The sequence below is a fragment of the Anolis sagrei genome, chromosome 12, assembly GCF_037176765.1.
Source record: "Anolis sagrei isolate rAnoSag1 chromosome 12, rAnoSag1.mat, whole genome shotgun sequence".
NCBI lineage: Eukaryota > Metazoa > Chordata > Lepidosauria > Squamata > Dactyloidae > Anolis > Anolis sagrei.
The window spans coordinates 3,927,964-3,948,592 of record NC_090032.1 but is presented as its reverse complement, the minus strand read 5'-3'; the positions used below and the strand labels follow the sequence as shown (position 1 = coordinate 3,948,592).

General features: G+C 47.2%; 1 protein-coding gene across 1 annotated transcript; it reads left to right on the top strand.

Annotated features, from left to right (window-relative positions):
• The first annotated feature begins 1,758 nt into the window (after positions 1 to 1,758).
• Positions 1,759 to 14,773, top strand: RIIAD1 (regulatory subunit of type II PKA R-subunit domain containing 1). Its single transcript, XM_060758503.2, has 5 exons — positions 1,759 to 1,993; positions 5,920 to 6,157; positions 8,103 to 8,179; positions 10,194 to 10,240; positions 14,067 to 14,773. Exons 2-5 carry the CDS (start codon positions 6,074 to 6,076, stop codon positions 14,138 to 14,140), a joined length of 282 nt encoding a protein of 93 aa, XP_060614486.1. The 5' UTR covers positions 1,759 to 1,993; positions 5,920 to 6,073; the 3' UTR covers positions 14,141 to 14,773.
• The last annotated feature ends 5,856 nt before the right edge of the window (positions 14,774 to 20,629 follow it).

Here is a 20,629-nt window from a genome sequence, read left to right as displayed (position 1 = left end):
CCCGAATGAGATCATGGTGGAAAACGAGCAAATTCTTAAATCATCTTGTCACATCCAATATCCACACACAGCGCACGCTTCCCGACAGATGCCAATATGCATTAACGGGCCAGGCGTCTCGCGCGGCAATCGGTGCCACGGAGGCACTGGGGCAAAACCTCCACGGTTCCGAGATGGGAAGATCGTAGAATCAGAAGGGGCCTCCAAAGGCCATCCAGTCCAGGAAGACACCATCAAAGCCCTCCCGACAGATGGCCACACAGCAGGTTTCTCAGCTGTTAGACTGATATACCTAGGGGTGTCTTTCGAAAAAGACCGGGCTGTGGCACAGCTAGTTAATACCCAGCTGCATTAAATGACTACATGAGTTCGAAGCCAGCCTGGATCGGAGTAAGCAGGAAGACACCGTCAAAGCCCTCCCAACAGATGCCATACAGCTGTTAGACTGATATACCTAGATGTGTCTTTGAAAAAATACCGGGCTGTGGCACAGCAGCGGGCAGAAGAATGAGGAAGTACTCCATCAAAAGACTCAGTCCAACCCCCTTCTGCTAGGCAGGAAGACACCATCAAAGCCCTCGCAACAGATGGCCACACAGCAGGTTTCTCAGCCGTTAGACTGATATAACTAGGTTTTTCAAAAGAGACCGGGCTGTGGCGCAGCTAGTTAGTACCCAGCTGCATTAAATCACTACATGAGTTCGAAGCCAGCACGGGTTGGAGTAAGCTCTCGACCATTAATAGTCTAGCTTACTGTTGACCTATGCAGCCTGAAAGGCAGGAAGACACCGTCAAAGCCCTCCCAACAGATGCCATACAGCTGTTAGACTGCCAGCCCGGATCGGAGTATGCTCTTGACCATTAATAGTCTAGCTTACTGTTGACCCATGCTGCTTGAAAGGCAGGAAGACACCGTCAAAGCCCTCCCAACAGATGCCATACAGCTGTTAGACTGATATACCTAAGTGTGTCTTTGAAAAAAGACTGGGCTGTGGCGCAGCTAGTTCGAAGCCAGCCTGGGTTGGAGTAAGCTCTCGACCATTAATAGTCTAGTTTACTGTTGACTTATGCAGCCTGAAAGGCAGGAAGACAGCGTCAAAGCACTCCCAACAGATGCCATACAGCTGTTAGACTGATATACCTAGGTGTGTCTTTGAAAAAAGACCGGGCTGTGGCGCAGCAGTGGGCAGAAGAATGAGGAAATACTCCATCAAAAGACTCAGTCCAACCCCCTTCTGCTAGGAAGGAAGATGCCATCAAAGCCCTCCTGGCAGACGGTCATACACCTAGGTGATATACCTAGAAGTGTCTTTAAAAAAAAGTGGGCTGTGGCGCAGCTAGTTAGTAGCCAGCTGCATTAAATCACTATATCAGTTCGAAGCCAGCCGGGCCGGAGTAAGCTCCTGACCATTAATAGTCTAGCTTGCTGTTGACCTATGCAGCCCGAAAGACAGTTGCATCTGTCAAGTAGGAAATTTAGCTACCGCTTTATGAGGGGAGGCTAATTTAACTAATTTACGACGCCATAAAAACCTTCCAGCAGCGTGCAGAAGAATGAGGAAGTACTCCATCAAAGGACCTGGTGTCACAAGTGGACGGGGAAAGTTTTTAACTTTGTGGGTTTTTTTTCATACATTATGACTGTATTCTCCATTTGCTTCTGACACGATAAGTAAATACCTTTGTAGTCGAGCCATGCGCCAAGCTGATGTCGAAAGGATGCTCCAAAGGAGGCGAAGCGCATGCCTCATCCGTGGGCCCGAACAGCTTGTGCCTTGAAGCTGGAGGGAAGGAAGGAGCAAAGCGAAAGTGGGTCAAGAGGCAGCCCTTGGCTGGGAGAGAGGGAACAGCTGCGGAGACGACGGAGGAGCAGAAGGAAGGGGTTCAGCCGAGGGACGACCGCAAGGGACACCCGTTCCGTCCCCCTCAAAGAGAGGGAAGGTCCCAAGAACGGCTTCTGGCCACCAAAAAACCCACATTTCCATATATCGAGGTTGAGTATCTCTTATGCTTTGAGCTTTTGGGAATAGTGAACACCTTTCATGAACCGCCCAAAAACCCACATTCCAATGTTCATATATACATCTTGAGTATACCTTATGTGTTTATGTTTTGGGAATGGTCGATCCCTTTCACGCATGGGCCACCAAATCTCTGTGAAATCGTGCAATCTCTGTGAAATCGTGCAATTTAGAGCAGCTGCGGATAGTGAGATCCGGGCCGCAGTTAGCAAAACCGGGACCGCGGATATCGAAACCAGGACCGTGGATATCGTAACAGGACCGCAGATATCGAAACCAGTATCGCGGATATCGAAACCGGGACAGCGGATATCGTAACTGGGACCGTGGATATTGAAACCAGGACCACGGATATTGTAACAGGACCGCAAATATTGAAACCAGGGCCGCGGATAGCGAAACCAGGACCACAGATAGCGAAACCAGACCCACGGATATCGAAACCAGGACTGTGGATATTGTAACCAGGACCACGGATATCGTAACCAGGATTGCGGATATTGTAACCAGGACCGCGGATGTCATAACCAGGACCGTAGATATCGTAACCGGGACCGCAGATAGTAAAACCAGGACTGCGGATATCGAAACCAGGGTCGTGGATACTTAAACCAGGACCGCGGATATCGTAACCAGGACCGCGGATATCAAAACCATGACCGTGGATATCGTAACCAGTACCACGGATATCGTAACCAGAACCGCGGATATCAAAACCAGGACCGCGGATAGCGAAACCAGGACCGCGGATAGCAAAACCAGGACCGCGGATATCGAAACCAGGACCGCGGATATCGAAACCAGGACCGCGGATATTGTAACCAGGACAGCAGATATTGAAACCATGACCGCGGATATTGTAACCAGGACCACAGATATCGTAACCAGGACCGCGGATATCGTAACCAGGACCGCGGATATCGAAACCAGGACCGCGGATATCGAAACCAGGACCATGGATATCATAACCAGGACCGCAGATATCGAAACCAGGACCGTGGATATAATAACCAGGACCGCAGATATCGAAACCAGGACAGCAGATATCAAAACCAGGACAGCGGATATCATAACCAGGGACAGCGGATATTGTAACCAGGATCGTGGATAGCGAAACCAGGACAGCGGATATCGAAACCAGTTCTGTTAAGCGAATACCAGCAGCGGGCCGCCTGTGGATCCATGTGTCAGTATGTATTGTTATATGATATGAAAATTGCTCACAGTTTAAACTGTGTGATATCAGTAAGGTATGGGTCAAAACAGAGATGTGTAGTATTGGTACAGTGTCACTTTTGGAGGTTCCTGTGCAGGCCAAATCCAAATGTCGATATATACATATGGAGTATAGCTTATGCGTTTAGATTTTGGGAATGGTCGACCGCTTTCACACATGGGCCGCCAAAAACTCAAATCTCTGTGAAATCGAGCAATTTAAAGCAGCTGCGGATAGTGAGACCTGGGCCACGGATATCGAAACCAGGACCGCGCTCAGGTAAGCGAATACGTCAGACATTTCCCTAGTGTCTAGGATTGTGGGATGTATCAGTGAATAATGCATGTAAGGTGGCCGTTTACAGCTGGCAGATGGTAATTTTGTCAGCACCGATTGTTTTGAAGTGCAGGCCAAGGTCTTTAGGCACTGCACTCAGTGTGCCGATCACCACTGGGATCACCTTGACTGGCTTGCGCAAGAGTCTATTATTATTATTATTATTATTAATAATAATAATAAGTCTCAAACTTCATTAGATAGATACACTGGTTTGTGCCAGAGTCTTAATTATTATTAGTTAGTAATTAATGATATTAATTAGTATTAATAATATTAATTATTAATAATATTAATTATTAATAATACTAATTATTAATAATATTGATTAGTATTTCTTATTATTATTATGCATTAAGTATTCCCAGTTTATCTTGTCGAGTGCTTTTTCTGCATCCACAAATATTAGTGCGACCTTGTTTTCGTTGTGTTTCTCCCAATATTCCAGGGCATTAATAATACTCTAATGTTGTATTAAATTTGTTTTCCTGGAATAAATCCATTCTAGTTGTATGGAACAACTCCCGCTGAAATTTTCTTAAATCTTTCCATTTCGGAATAACTCTCCCGGAATTGCGGACTCCGAAACACAGAAGGAAAGCCAGACGACATATTTTTGTCGTCAGACGGACTGAATGCCAGGGAAATCACAAAGGCAAGGCATTCAATTGCTATGCCCAGCTGGGCAAAGGGACTGTGCCAACTGTCAGAGGGCAACTTGGCACATGGATCTTGGCCTCCCACAGAGTCCTGGGCCTTTTTGTTGTTCATCCGGAGCGGAGAAGGGTCTGCTAATCTGCCTTCGGGGTTATGGCACCATGTGGCGAGAGGCATGTTCGGAAAAGACACAGAGGAACTGCATGGAAAAGTCTCTGGAATATCCCAGTTGTCCCAAGACTTGATCCTCTACCTTTTTTTTTTTTTTGCTTTCTCTTTCTCCCTTCCCTTCTTCCCTTTTTCTTTCCTTCCTTCCTTCTTTCCTTCCTTCCTCTACTCAGTTTCTTTTCTTTCTTACCCTCCACTCCATCTCAATTCTCCTTCCTTCTTCCCTCCCTTATGTTCTTTCTGTCCTTCCCTTCTCTCAATTTATTTCCTTCCCTCAATTTCTTTTCTTCCTTGTATTTCCTTCCTCCCTCCTTTGCTTCCTTCTCTCATAGTCCTTCCTTCCATCCATCCATCTTTTAATTTCCTTCCTTCCTCTCATTCAGTTTCCTTCCTTCTTTCTTTCTCTCAATTTCCTTCTTTCCTTTCTTCCTCCTTCTTTCTCTCAATTTCTTTCATTTCCTTCAGTCTTTCAGTTTCCTTCCTTTCCTCCCTCCCTCTATTTCCTTCCTTCAATTTCTTTCCTTCTCCTTCTCTCCCAATTTCTTCCCTTTTCTCAATTTCCTCCCTTCTTTTTCTCTTTCAATTTCCTTCTTACTTCTTTCCTGTCCTTCCCTCAGTTTCCTTCCTTCTATTTTCTTCCTATCTTCTCTCTATTTCCTTCTTCCTTTCTTCTTCCTTACTTTTCTCAGTTTCCTTACTTTCCTTCTTTCAATTTTTGTCCTTTCTTCTCTCCATTCCTTCCATATCTCTCATTTTCTTCCTCCCTCCCTTCTTTCCTTTCCTTCCTTCTCTCATTTCTTTTCTCCCTTCCTTTTTTCTTTTCCTTCCTTTCTCTTTCATTTCTTTCCTTCCTTCCTTTCCTTTCCTTCCATCTATCATTTCCTTCTTTCCTTTCCTTTCTTCTCTCTCATTTCTTTCCTTACTTCCTTTCCTTCTCTCTCTCATTTCTTCCTTTCTTTTCCTTTCTTTTCCTTTCCTTTCCTTCCTTCTCTCATTTCTTTCCTTACTTCCTTTCCTTCTCTCTCTCATTTCCTTCTTTCCTTTCCTTCTCTTCCTTCTCTCATTTCTTTTCTTCCTTCCTTTCCTTCTCTCTCTCATTTATTTCCTTCCTTCCTTTCCTTCCCTCTCTCTTTTCCTTCTTTCTTTTCCTTTCTTCTCTCTCTCAGTTCTTTCCTTCCTTCCTTCTCTCACTCATTTCCTTCCTTTGTCCCTTCTTTCCTTTCCTTTCCTTCTCTCAATCATTTCCTATCCTTCCTTCCTTTCCATTCCGTCCTTCTCTCTCTTTTCCTTCCTTCCTTTCCCTTTCTTCTCTCTCTAATTTCCTTCCTTCCTCTTTCTTTTCCTTCCCTTCCCTTCTCTCATTTCCTTCCTTCCTTCTGGATTTTATGTAATGATACAAGATGTACAAACGGGTACAGAATGTATGCCTTGTTCAAAGAACAGTGCTCTCTTTCGATATATAAAGATATAGACACATACATATAAACACACACACACACATATTCTATTTTTTGCTCCTAGGAAGCAGCCGGGTGGCCAAAGCGAGCCAAGCCAGGCGAGGGCCGGGCGGCTACTAGGTGATGGGCAATGCCAAGGTAGCTGGTGGCAACCGTCCCCGTGGCAACCGTCCCCGTGGCAACACTAACAAGCCTTGCTTTGGAAAGGAGGCGGAAAGATGGTGGACGTCACGTCGGGCTTGGAGTGCCTGGACGTGGGCTCCCTGCACGCCAAGCAGCAAGACCAGCTCCTCCAGTTCAAGGTGGGTCCAAAAGAGAACGGTGGGGGAAGCCACATGGAAAAAGGCCCCGAAAGACACACAACAGCTCACACGACCCGCCTGGCTTTGCAATTGTGCCGATTCCCAACCCACACAGGGAATTAGCATTGGCTTGGCTTGGAGTTGGGGAAGAGAAGGGGGGAAAATAATATTTAAATGTAAAGTGGGAGATAATAAATAAAAGACAAGGTTTAGTGCAGGCAAAGGTTTCTCCTTGGCATTAAGGTCGAGTCGAGTCCAACTCTGGAGGTTGGTGCTCATGTCCATTTCCAAGCCAAAGAGCCGGCGTTGCCCATAGACACCTCCAATTTCATCTGGCCTGCATGGCTGCATGGAGCGCCCTTACCTTCCCACCGGAGTAGTACCTATTGATCTACTCACATTTTTGCATGTTTTCAAACTGCTAGGTTGGCAGAAGCTGGGGCTGACAGTGGGAGCTCAGCCCCGCCTGGCCTGCATGGCTGCATGCAGCGCCATTACCTTTCCGCCGGAATAGTACCTATTGATCTACTCACATTTTTGCATGTTTTCAAACTGCTAGGTTGGCAGAAGCTGGGGCTGACAGTGGGAGCTCAGCCCCGCCTGGCCTGCATGGCTGCATGCAGCGCCATTACCTTTCCGCCAGAATAGTACCTATTGATCTACTCACATTTTTGCATGTTTTCAAACTGCTAGGTTGGCAGAAGCTGGGGCTGACAGCGGGAGCTCAGCCCCGCCTGGCCTGCATGGCTGCATGCAGCGCCATTACCTTTCCGCCAGAATAGTACCTATTGATCTACTCACATTTTTGCATGTTTTCAAACTGCTAGGTTGGCAGAAGCTGGGGCTGACAGTGGGAGCTCAGCCCCGCCTGGCCTGCATGGCTGCATGCAGCGCCATTACCTTTCCGCCGGAATAGTACCTATTGATCTACTCACCTTTTTGCATGTTTTCAAACTGCTAGGTTGGTAGAAGCTGGGGCTGACAGCGGGAGCTCACCCCACTCCCCAGATTCAAACCTTCAAACCTTTCGGTCAGCAAGTTTAGCAGCTTAGTGGAGGCCCAGAGTCATGTGCAGTAATAATAATAGTAATAATAATAATAATAATAGTATCTACCAATCTCCTTGGGTGCCAATTAAGGAAGAATTAAGTGCAGCAGCAACAACAACATCTGTGTATCAACAACAACAAGTATCTACAAAGCTGGGGCTAACAGCAGGAGCTCACCTCACTACCAATCCCCTTGGGGACAATTCCATCCTAGATTTTCCATGTTTCCTCCACCACAGACATCCCAGTGTTTCTTACTTTCTCGATTGGTGTGGAATGTGCATGATCCCGCCAACTGTCTCTCCCTTAACCCTTTGATACAGAAACAACAACCACCCATTTGGGGACAATTCCATCCTAGATTTTACGTGTTTCCTCTCCCACAGACATCCCAGTGTTCCTTACTCTCTCTGTTGGTGTGGAATGTGCATGATCCTGCCCACTGTCTCTCCCTTAACCCTTTGCTACAGCACAACAACCCATTTGGGAACAATTCCATCCTAGATTTTACATTCCATCCTAGATTTTACGTGTTTCCTCCACCACAGTTTGCATGATCCCGGCCACTGTCTCTCCCTTAACCCTTTGCTATTCTTTTCATCTCTATCTGCACAACACTCCATTTCAAAGCGAAAGAGTCAGCGTTGTCCATAGACTCCTCAAAGGTCATGTGGCCAGCATGACTGCACAGAAGCAGTGCCTATTGATCGACTCACATTTGCAAGTTTTCAAACTGCTAGGTTGGCAGAAGCTGGGGCTAACAGCAGGAGCTCACCTCGCTGCATGGATTCAAACCGCCGACCTTTTCGGTCAGCGAGTTCAGCAGCTCAGCGGTTTAACCCGCTGCACCATGATCTATTTTCGACTTGATCTGAGCTGCGTTCTTTTGCTCCTAGATCAACGCCAAGATTGCGAATGAGAGGTACTTGCGTTCCCACAAGGAAGTGGGGCTGATGCTCTCCGGATTCCTCAGGTAAGCAATGAAGAAGGGGAAAAAACAATATATATACATATTGCTTTCCAGGTGGAAGGCGGTCCCGGTTGGGGTTGGCTTGACACACCTTCCTCTTGGCACGTTTCTCCCTTTCGCCCTCCATTCGTGCCTCTTCAAATTCTGCAGCACTGCTGGTCACAGCTGACCTCCAGCTGCAGCACTCAAGGGCCAGGGCTTCCCAGTTCTCAGTGTCTATGCCAGAGTTTTTAAGGTTGGCTTTGAGCCCATCTTTCAATCTCTTTTCCTGCCCACCGACATTCCGTTTTCCGTTCTTGAGTTCAGAGTAGAGAAACTACTTTGGGAGACGGTGGTCGGGCATCTGGACAACGTGGCCGGTCCAGTGGAGTTGATGGCGGAGGACCATCGCTTCAATGCTGGTGGTCTTTGTGCCTTCCAGCACGCTTGTCTTCCCAAGAGATTTGCAGGATTTTTCGGAGGCAGCGCTGATGGAATTGTTCCCAGAGTTACATGTGACATCTGTAGACAGTCCACATTTTGCAGGTGTATAGCAGGGTAGGGAGGACAATGGCTTTATAAACAAGCACCTCGGTCTCCCTACGGATGTCCCGGTCCTCAAACACTCTCTACTTCATTCGGAAAATGTTGCAGAGTTCAAGCGGTGTTATATTTCAGTGTCAATGTTGACGTCTGTAGACAGTCCATGTCTCACAGGCATATAGCAGGATTAGGAGGGGAATAGCTTTATAAACAAGCACTTTGGTATCTCTGCAGATGTCCCGGTCCTCAAACACTTTCTGCTTCATTCGGAAACATGCTACACTTGCAGAGCTCAAGCGGTGTTATATTTCAGTGTCAGTGTTGACATCTGTAGACAGTCCATGTCTCGCAGGCGTATAGCAGGGTTGGGAGGGGAATAGCTTTATAAACAAGCACCTTGGTATCCTTACAGATGTCCCGGTCCTCAAACACTCTCTGCTTCATTTGGAAAAATGCTGCACTCACAGAGTTCAAGCGGTGTTATACTTCAGTGTCAGTGTTGACATCTGTAGACAGTCCATGTCTCGCAGGCGTATAGCAGGGTTGGGAGGGGAATAGCTTTATAAACAAGCACCTTGGTATCCTTACAGATGTCCCGGTCCTCAAACACTCTCTGCTTCATTTGGAAAAATGCTGCACTCACAGAGTTCAAGCGGTGTTATACTTCAGTGTCAGTGTTGACATCTGTAGACAGTCCATGTCTCGCAGGCGTATAGCAGGGTTGGGAGGGAATAGCTTTATAAACAAGCACCTTGGTATCCTTACAGATGTCCCGGTCCTCAAACACTCTCTGCTTCATTTGGAAAAATGCTGCACTCACAGAGTTCAAGCGGTGTTATACTTCAGTGTCAGTGTTGACATCTGTAGACAGTCCATGTCTCGCAGGCGTATAGCAGGGTTGGGAGGGAATAGCTTTATAAACAAGCCCCTTGGTATCCTTATGGATGTCCCAGTCCTCAAACACTCTCTGCTTCATTCGGAAAAATGCTGCACTCGCAGAGCTCAGGCGGTGTTGAATTTCAATGTCAATGTTGACATCTGTAGACAGTCCATGTCTCGCAGGCGTATAGCAGGGTTGGGAGGGAATAGCTTTATAAACAAGCCCCTTGGTATCCTTATGGATGTCCCGGTCCTCAAACACTCTCTGCTTCATTCGGAAAAACGCTGCACTCGCAGAGCTCAAGCGGTGTTATACTTCAGTGTCGATGTTGACATCTGTGGACAGTCCATGTCTCGCAGACGTATAGCAGGGTTGGGAGGACAATGGCTTTATAAACAAGCACCTTGGTATCCCTACGGATAATAATAATAATAATAATAATAATAATAATAATAATAATAAGGCCTTGTTTAAGGTGGGTGCAAGTGCGATCTGAAATAAGAAAAGGGCGATTGAACTATTGGCTTTGTGTAATTTCAACCCATAGTCTACCAAAGCAAGGGAGGAAGAAACCAAGCATTTTGCAAATTATTTCTTCCTTTTCTGTCGTTCAAGGGAAGTCCTGCTCCAGAGACCAGACAACATACGGGAGTTTGCGGCTGGTAAGCATTGGCGTTCCACTTGAGTATCCCTATTCCAATATGATCCCTTGCGTATTTGCCCTTGGATGCGGATGGAAAGTGTCCGGAAGGGAGGAACCCTGGCGTGTCCTACATCAAAGCTATTTAAGAAAACAAACACAATAACGAGACAGCCATAAAACGATGATGAGCAGCATTAAAAGCATCCAACCAGCAGGCAATAACTCATTACGAAGCCAATTGAGACTGAGATGAACTGTGACATTTCCAAACGCGTGGCAGACGGATATGTTTTGTCGGTGACACGAAAGCAAAGTCTCTGTGCCATTCACAAGGCATTATGGCGAGACTGGTCCCATTACGCCTCTGCCTTCCCTTTTTCCAAGCCGCTTTTGAAATGTCCCAGTTTCTCTCCCTTTCCTCCTCCGCCTTTGTACTCAGCTTGCTTCAATTGCTGCAAACTCCTTTCGGAAAGAGTATGCACTCGGGAAAGGAAGAGAAGGGATGAAGGAAGGAAATGTGAGAGAGAAGGAAGGAAAGGGAAGAAGGGAGGAAGGAAGGAAATGAGAGAGAGAGAAGGAAGGAAAGGGAAGGAGGAAGGAAGGAGATGAGAGAGAGAAGGAAGGAAAAGGGAAGAAGGGAGAAAGGAAGGATATGAGAGAGAGAGAAGGAAGGAAAGGGAAGAACGGAGGAAGGAAGGAAATGAGAGAGAGAAGGAAGGAAAGGGAAGGGAGGAAGTAAGGAAGGAAATGAGAGAGAGAAGGAAGGAAAGGGAAGAAGGGAGAAAGGAAGGAAATGAGAGAGAAGGAAGGAAAGGGAAGAAGGGAGGAAGGAAGGAAGGAAATGAGAGAGAGAAGGAAGGAAAGGGAAGAAGGGAGGAAGGAAGGAAATGAGAGAGAGAAGGAAGGAAAGGGAAGAAGGGAGGGAGGAAATGAGAGAGAGAAGGAAGGAAAGGGAGGAAGGGAGGAAGGGAGGAAATGAGAGAGAGGAGGAAGGAAAGGGAAGAAGGGAGGGAGGGAGGGAGGGAGGAAATGAGAGAGAGAAGGAAGGAAAGGGAAGAAGGGAGGAAGGAAGGAAATGAGAGAGAGAAGGAAGGAAAGGGAAGAAAGGAGGCAGGGAGGAAATGAGAGAGAGAAGGAAGGAAGGAAGGAAGGAAGGAAGGAAGGAAGGAAGGAAAGAACTGAGAAAGAAAAGAAAGCAAAAGAAAGAAGGAAATGAGAGAGAGAAGGAAGGGAAGGAAAGGAAAGAAGGAAATGAGAAAATGAGGGAAAAGTAAATGAGGGGGAAAAGGGAAGGATACTGAAAGAGAGAAGGAAAGGAAGGAAACTGAGCAAAAGAAGAAGAAAGAAGGAAATTGAGAGAGAGAAGAAAGGAACAAAATTGAGAGAGGGAAGGAGGGAAAAGAGGAAGGAAGGAAATTGAGAGGGAGAGAAGGAAGGAAAGACAGAAGGAAAGGAAGGAAACGGAAGGAAGAAAATAGGAAAGAAGGAAATTGGGAAGGAAAAAAGGAAGGAAATTGGGAGAGGCATAAAACCAACGCCACTTAATGTAAGCCCAACCAAATAGCCATGAGATCATGCCGAAAGCACCTGGGCTTCAAGGTCTTCTCACAGATTCTCTCAGAATGGCAACATTGTCTCCTCTGAGACGCATAAAACCAACAGCACTAAATTTAAGCCCAACCAAACAACCATGAGATCATGCCGAAAGCACCTGGGCTTCAAGGTCTTCTCATTCATTCTCTCAGAACATCTAATTAGTCTATTTTTCACTCCCTCCGTTCTCAAACCTAATCTGGTTTCTGGGGAAAACTCCCCTTCGGCCTATGGTCGTTTTACAAGAAAACTGAAATCTTTACTTTCTATTGCTTGGGAACGAGCACGGGAAACCCAAACATTGGCCTCCCCAGTCTGCAATTCTCTCTCTGAAACCCATAAATTCTCTCATCCTCTGAAACATCCTTTGCCATTTGCTGAGCCACAATACTAGGTCACACTCTCTCAGCCTCAGAGGAAGGCATGGGCAAAGCTATGTGAATCCCAAGGTGGGATATAAAATGATTTGATTATACCTACGAAACCGGAAGCTCCAGGGATCAATATCTAAACCCTTCTGTCCCCATTTCTTTGGTGTGGATTGACTGATTGGAAAGCTGACTGTTCCCGGCTTGTTCAGATTAGGAGCAAAGATGTTCTGAGCCAGAGGAATACAAATAAAGCCACGCCAAAGGGAGAGCAGAGCTTGTACCTTTCGCTGTCAGATGACAGATAAGAGGGAACACGTCGTACAGACGAAACCATTGAGCCCCAAGGAAAGTGACACACACCCTTCTCTCCACTGTGTAGTTTCAATTCGAACGAACGAGAGACCAAATTTGCCTTTTTCGACAATTCCCCACCTTGCTCTCAGGGAGTCTTTTCGAGACCTTCCACCCTTTCATCCTTCCTTCCCTTTTTGTCTTTCCTTCCCTCTTTCTCCTTCCATCCTTCCTTTGAGACCCTTCCCCTCTTCCTTCTCTTTTCCCTTCCTCCTTCCCTTTCTTCCTTACCTTCCACCCTTCTTTTTCCTTTTGTCTTTCCTTCCCTCTTTCTCCTTCCATCCTTCTCCTTTTCCTTCCTCCTTCCTTTCATTCTTCCTTCCCTTTTCTTTCCTTCCTTCCACCCTTCCTTCCTTCCTTCTCTTTTTCCTTTCTCCTTCCCTTTCTTCCTTACCTTCCACCCTTTCATTCTTCCTTTCCCTTTTGTCTTTCCTTCCCTCTTTCACCTTCCCTCTTTCTCCTTTTCCTTCCTCCTTCCTTTCATTCTTCCTTCCCTTTTCTTTCCTTCCTTCCACCCTTTCTTCCTTCCTTCTTTTTCCTTCCTCCTTCCCTTTCTTCCTTACCTTCCACCCTTCCTTTCCCTTTTGTCTTTCCTTCCCTCTTTCTCCTTCCATCCTTCTCCTTTTCCTTCCTCCTTCCTTCCCTTTTCTTTCTTCCCTTCCACCCTTCCTTCCTTCTCTTTTTCCTTCCTCCTTCTCTTTCTTCCTTACCTTCCACCCTTTCATCCTTCCTTTCCCTTTTGTCTTTCCTTCCCTCTTTCTCCTTCCATCCTTCTCCTTTTCCTTCCTTTCATCCTTCCTTCCCTTTTCTTTCCTTCCATCCACCCTTCCTTCCTTCTCTTTTTCCTTCCTCCTTCCCTTCCCTTTAGTCTTTCCTTCCTCTCTCTTCCTCCTTCCGTCCTTCCCTTCCACCCTTTCTTCCGTCATTCTCTTTTCCTTCCTCCTTCCCGTCCTTCCTTTCATTCTTCCCTTCCTTCCTTTCATCCTACCTTTTGTCATTCCTTCCTTCCCTCTTTCCCCTTCCTCCCTTTCATCATTCCATCCTTCTCTTTCCTTCTTCCCTTTCTCCTTCCTTCTGTCCCTCATCCATCTTTTCCCCCTCCTTCCCTCTCTTTCCTGCCATCCTTCCCTTCCTCCCTTTCATCCTTCCTTCCTCTTTCCCTTCCTTCCTTGTAGCCGGGAGTGCCAGCATGTGGTCCCCAAGTTAGAAAATTTATCCAAGACCTTGAAGCCCAGGTGCTTTCGGCATGATCTCATGGTTATTTGGTTGGGCTCTTTCTTTCTGTCTTTCTGTCTTTCTTTCTTTCTTTCTTGCATGTGCAATCCACGGTTCTAAGTGGTTCTAAAGTACTTACAAAACTAGGGGGCGCTAGTGTTTTGCTTCTAAAGTGTTTCTAAAGATCTGGCGGTGAAAATTTCAGAACGAACGAGAGACCAAATTGGCCTTTTTCGACAATTCCCCACTTTGCTCTCAGGGAGTCTTTTCGAGACCTAGGCCTCATCTTTCTCTCTCCTCGTTGTCTCTTTTCAGACTATTTTACCGATCCCGACCTCCCCGCGAAGATCCAGAAAGAGATGATGGACAAAGCCAACGAGGCCATTTGAGATCGCGCCGACGCGGAAGACCGAAACTCCGAAATACGACGATTTTTGCTCGTTCGTTCCCTCGTTTTGTTCCCCTGCTTCGTTCGTTTAGCGTTTATTACAACCTCCGGCTTTGCAATAAAGTTGGGATTCCTGCAAATATCGATGTCGACTCAAAATAATGACACTTCAATGTGGGGCGGAGCAAGTCCTCGACGGGGCCATTTTGGGGGAAACGAAACGGTGAATATACCGAACGGGTTTAGCCTGACACATATTTATATACGAGTGTGAAATAAGTGGAGATTTATGCAGTAAGCAGGTAAAGCACCGCGCCGCCGGATGCCATCTTTCCCTCGTTATTTCTAGCGGGTTATTAATATGCATGACCCCTCTCGAGGCGCAGAAGGAAAGGTCTTGGCCTTGTGGGGCAGAGCGTCTAAAATTAGACATGGGGCAAGCAGAGAAATATACAAGGGATAGAAACAGGGAAACGTAAATGGATCGAAACAAGCGGTGGCTTCCGTCGCCACCATTATTATTATTTTTATTTATTTACAGTATTTATGTTCTGCCCTTCTCAGGGCAGATCACAATGCACATATACATGGCAAACATTCAATGCCATAGGCACACAACATATATAGACAGACACACAGAGGCTATTTAACATTCCAGCTTCGTGGGGGTATGCTTTTTGAATTCCGGCCACCGGGGGAGCTGTCGCTTCACCGTCCGCTTGTGAAACCGATGGAGTACTTCCTCATTCTTTTGCACGTTGCTGGAGAGTTTTATGGCGTCATAAATTAGTTAAATTAGCCTAAGTTTCCTACTTGACAGATTCAACTGTCTCTCAGGCTGCAAAAGTCGACAGCATGCTAGACAAATGGTCGAGAGTTTACTCCGACCCGGGCTGGCTTTGAGCTCATTGGTCAACAAGACCTCCCCGCTGCTGCCTTGAATGTGCTATTACTGCAAGGCATAAGCAGGTTGGACTGGATGGCCCCTAGGTTGCTATTATTATTATTATTATTTTATTATTATTATTTCAAACGTTGGGTGACCATCTGTTGGGAGTGCTTTGACGATCCTTTTCTTAGACTGGATGCTCCCTGGGGTCTTGCACTGAAATACCGACCACATGACCTTGGAGACCATTACATTTGTCTGAGCATGTACGGAATCTGTGAATGTGTATGAATCAACTGCAAAATAAAATGCATGAAGCTGGTTGAGCGGGAGCAGGCTGAGCCTGGGACTTTTGGATACCGTTACATTTTTGTTCATGTCAAGGGGAAACTTTTACCTTTACCTTTGTTGGAGCATGTAAGGAATCAGTGAGTGTGTGTGAGTCAACTGCAAAATAAAATGCATGAAGCTGGTTGAGTGGGAGCAGGCTGAGCCTGGGACTTTTGGATACCATTACATTTTTGTTCAGGCTTCAGCTATGCTGGAGCTTGGAGTAGAGAGAGAGAAGCAGGCAGAGAGAGACAGAATCTGGAATGCGCTCTCGTTTCATGGGCTGCTGGAAGGAGTTTATCCACATGGACAAAGAAAGACCATTTTAAATCTCTCATAAAAGGACTAGATTTCATGTCAAGGGGAAATCTTTGTTGGAGCATGTAAAGAATTAGTGTGTGTGTGTGTCAGTTGCAAAATAAGATGCATGAAGCTGGTTGAGCGGGAGCAGACTGAGCCTGGGACTTTTGTATACTGTTACAATTTTGTTCAGGCTTCAGCTTTGCATGAAGCTGATTGCTTGTGAGCAGGCTGAGCCTGGGACTTTTGGATACTGTTACAGTTTTGTTCAGGCTTCAGGAGGAGTTTATCCACATGGACAAAGAAAGACCATTTTCAATCTCTCATAAAAGGACACGATGTGAGTGGATACAACTGATCACATTGTACATATGTTGTTCTGAACTACAAAGAGTAAACGACTTGTCCTTGATTGTCCATCTGGGAGGTATATTTTCTTTCTCTGGCAAGGGAGTGTGTGGCCTGATCAAATGTGGACTACACATGGTTAATTTTTACATTCCCATGGACAAACGAAATGCTTTCAGGGTTACATCTGCATGAAGTGCCATCACCCCACAAATAATTCCCAAGCACACCTAGAGCTTATCTATGCCACCCATCTTGGTCTCAGGGGGCTCTTCTCTACCCTTTGGGGTTCGATGTGGGGCTCTCCAAACCCAATGGAAACTCTGCCCCCATCTGCAGCACCCCATGGAATCAGGAAGGGAGAGAAGCACCTTAATAAATCATTGGGAGGAGTGATTCTTTGCTGCCACCTGGTGGAAGTTGGACGGGCTTCTGCGGACAGGTAGGAGGAACACAGGTACACAAGGGAAAGCTCGCTCCCCATAAGGCCCAAATTGGGGACATCTGGCTAAAGGGGGTCATTTGGACTGCTTCGCTGCACCTTCAGTATGGAGTAGAGCGAACTGAGAACCTTCACACCACTTCCTTCCATCCATCCAACCTTCTCTTCCTCCTTCCATTCTTCCTTTCCACCCTTTCTTCCTTCCTTCTCTTTTTCCTTCCTTTCCTCCTTCCCTTCCACTCTTTCATTCTTCCTTCCCTTTGGCTGTCCTTCCCTCTCACCCTTTCTCCTTCCACGCTTCCTTTTCTTTTTACTTCCTCCTCCCCTTTCTTCCTTACTTTCCACCCTTTTATCCTTCCTTCCCTTTTGTCTTTCCTTCCCTTTCTCCTTCCATCCTTCCTTTCCACCCTTCCTCCCTTTCATCCTTTCCCTTTATTTTCCTTCATTCCGTTTCTCTTTCCATCCTTTCTTCCTTTTATTCCTTCCTTCTTCCCTTTAGTTTTTCCTTCCTTTCTCCTTCCATCCTTCCCTTCTACCCTTTCTTCCTTTATTCTCTTTTCCTTCCTCCTTCCTTTCATTCTTCCTTCTCTTTCCACCCTTCCTTCCCTTTAGTCTTTCCTTCCTCTTTCTCCTTCCATCCTTCCCTTCCACCCTTTCTTCCTTTATTCTCTTTTCCTTCCTCCTCCCCTTCATTCTTCCCTTCCTTCATTTCATCCTACCTTCCCTTTTGTCATTACTTCCTTCCCTCTTTCCTCCCACCTTCCCTCTTTCTCCTTCCATCCTTCTCCTTTTCCTTCCTCCTTCCTTTCATCCTTCCTTCCCTTTTCTTTCCTTCCTTCCACCCTTTCTTCCTTCTCTTTTTCCTTCCTCCTTCCCTTTAGTCTTTCCTTCCTCTTTCTTCCTCCTTCTGTCTTTCCCTTCCACCCTTTCTTCCTTCATTCTCTTTTCCTTCCTCCTTCCCGTCCTTCCTTTCATTCTTTCCTTCCTTCCTTTCATCCTACCTTTTGTCATTCCTTCCTTCCCTCTTTCCCCTTCCTCCCTTTCATCATTCCATCTTTCTCTTTCTCTTTTCCTTCCTTCATTCTCTTTTCCTTCCTCCTTCCCTTCCTTCCTTTCATTCTTCCCTTCCTTCCTTCCATCCTACCTTCCCTTTTGTCATTCCTTCCTTCCCTCTTTCCTCCCACCTTCCCTCTTTCCCCTTCATCCCTTTCATCATTCCATTCTTCTTTCCTTCCTCTCTTCCTCCTTCTGTCCTTCCCTTCCACCCTTTCTTCCTTCATTCTCTTTTCCTTCCTCCTTCCCTTCCTTCCTTTCATCCTACCTTTGCTTTTGTCATTTCTTCCTTCCCTCTTTCCTCCCACGTTCCCTCTTTCCCCTTCCTCCCTTTCATCATTCCATCCTTCTTTCCTTCCTCCCTCTTTCCACCCTTCCTTCCTTCCGTCTGTCGTCCACCTTTTCCCCCTCCTTCCCTCTCTTTCCTGCCATCCTTCCCTTCCTCCTTTTCATCCTTCCTTCCTCTTTCTCTTCTTTCTTTCTTTCTTTCTTTCTTTCTTTCTTTCTTTCTTTCTATTAGGCATATGCAATCCATGGTTCTAATGGTTCTAAAGTACTTACAAAACTAGGGGGCGCTAGTCCTTTGCTTCTAAAGTGTTTCTAAAGATCTGGTGGTGAAAATTTCAGAACTCTAACAAAACTTTCAAAATTTTGTTATAAATGGCAATTCCTAATTAGTTGTCATAAAAATCGCCGTTAACGAAATAATAATGAAATTTCGAAAGTTTTGCTAGAGTTCTGAAATTTTCACCACCAGAACTTTAAAAATACTTTAGAAGCAAAACACCAGCTTTTGTGTCCCCCTGCTTGGCAAAAGGGGGTTGGACTAGATGGCCCTCGAGGCCTCTTTTCTGTGATTCTTTGATTCCAATCCCTGCACGGAGGTCCCAATGCCACCTTGGATCCTGGGAGATGGGGTTTCTCCCTCCCTGGTTTGGGGGATCAACCTGACATTGGTCCCACCTCAACCCCCAAATTCCCGACAGAGACGCATCTTCTGGCAGCAGCATCATCTGACATTATCTCGGGAGTCACCTTGAGGAGGTGGCCGTCAACCTTGGCGTAACGGATGGGGCCGCTGAATATGCATGCCTTCCTCCTGGGATCGAGAGAAAGAGAACGAAGCCGGCCAATTCTCCAGCCCACGCCCCGGTATTATGATCAAGTCGGGCCTTAATGATCTTTTTGGCAGCTTTCCATGCTTTGCTTTCCGAGGTCCAAGCACGATTTTTCCCGCAAGGCGACGTTATCAACACAAGTCCTGCAGAAGGGCCACTCTGATGCTTGGAATCCAAAGTGGGTCCACTGTCACAGCTATCTGCATGGAATGATTCCATTTGTTTACATTTGTTTACATCGAAGTTGAATGGCGCGTACTTAACAGTCCCAAGAAACATGGCAGAGGAACAAAGGAAGATGCCATAGGTGATGGCCAAGATGTCCTCTGACATCACAGTGCCTCTAATGTGATGGTGTATACCAAGCATGGGCAAACTTTGTTGTCTTGGGACTGTATTGTGGGTCCAGCCGGGAGGGCAGGGCCAAGAGAAAGTGGGTGAGGAGAGGTTGTCCTCCCAGCATCAGGTTGTCCTCCCAGCATAAGGGAGGACAACCTGCTCACCCTACCATTGTGCCAAGAGATAGGCGGGACCCGCGGTAACTGCCCCGATCCCCCCATCCTTCACCCACAATCCTCAGGCTGTCCTCTTGGTGTTATCCCGGGAGGAGGACGAGACAGGCGGTGGTTGAGAGTGCTCCAGAGAGTGCTTCTTTGAGCCGTCCTCCCAACACGAAGTTGGGACCGCTTGCACCATCCTTATGCTGGGAGGAAGGCGGGACATACGATAACTGCTCCAACCCTCCTCCCCATTCTCCTCCTCTGATTATCGGGCTGTCCTCTTGGTATTATTTCGGGAGGAGGGTGAGACAGGTGGTGATGGTTGAGAGTGCTCCGGAGAGTGCCTTCTTCGAGCCGTCCTCCCAGCACAAAGTTGGGGCAGCTCGCACCATGCTTATGCTGGGAGGAACGCGGGACATACGATAACTGCTCCAACCCCCTCCCCATTCTCCTCCTCTGATCCGTGGGCCGTCCTCTTGGTATTATGCCAGGAGGAGGGCGAGATAGACAGTGGTTGAGAGTGCTCCGGAGGGCTCTCAGCCACCACGTGCCTTCTTCAAGTCCTCCTCCCAGCATAAAGATGGGGCAGCTCGCACCATCCTTGTGCTGGGAGGAATGCGGGACGTACAATAACTGCTCCAACCCCCTTCCCATTCTCCTCCTCTGATCCTCAGACCGTCCTCTTGATATTATGCTGGGAGGAGGGTGAGACAGGCGGTGGTTGAGAGTGCTCCAGAGAGAGCCTTCTTCGAGCCGTCCTCCCAGCACAAAGTTGGCGCAGCTCGCACCATCATTATGCTGGGAGGAACGCGGGACATACGATAACTGCTCCAACCCCCTCCCCATTCTCCTCCTCCGATCCGTGGGCCGTCCTCTTGGTATTATGCCAGGAGGAGGGCGAGATAGACCGTGGTTGAGAGTGCTCCGGAGGGCTCTCAGCCACCACGTGCCTTCTTCAAGTCCTCCTCCCAGCATAAAGATGGGGCAGCTCGCACCATCCTTATGCTGGGAGGAACGCGGGACATACAATAACTGCTCCAACCCCCTCCCCATTCTCCTCTCCTGATCCTCAGGCGGTCTTCTTGGTATTATGCCGAGAGGAGGGCGAGACAGGCGGTGGTTGAGAGTGCTCCGGAGGGCTCTCAGCCGCCACGTGCCTTCTTCAAGTCCCCCTCCCAGCATAAAGATGGGGCTGCTTGCACCGTCCTTATGCCGGGAGGAAGGTGGGACACACAGTAACTGCCCCAATCCCCCTCTCCATTCTCCTCCCCTGATCCTCAGACTGTCCTCTTGGCATCATGCTGGGAGGAGGGCGAGACAGGTGGTGGTTGAGGATGCCTTCCATAGATGTGGGCAAAACATCAGGAGAGAATGCTTCTGGAACATGGCCAAAACAGCCTGGAAAACTCACAACAACCCAGTGATTCTGGCCACGAAAGCCTTCGAGAACACGGTTGCTATTCTTTCCATGTATCCTCCACAACCTAAGGAGACAGGTCTCACTAAAGTA

Bases quoted from the DNA above. Each gene is read 5' to 3' on its own strand.
- RIIAD1 (XM_060758503.2), top strand. From the start codon at position 6,074: ATGGTGGACGTCACGTCGGGCTTGGAGTGCCTGGACGTGGGCTCCCTG. The intron at 6,158-8,102 runs GTGGGTCCAAAA...TTTTGCTCCTAG, and splicing joins ACCAGCTCCTCCAGTTCAAG to ATCAACGCCAAGATTGCGAA. The intron at 10,241-14,066 runs GTAAGCATTGGC...GTCTCTTTTCAG, and splicing joins CATACGGGAGTTTGCGGCTG to ACTATTTTACCGATCCCGAC.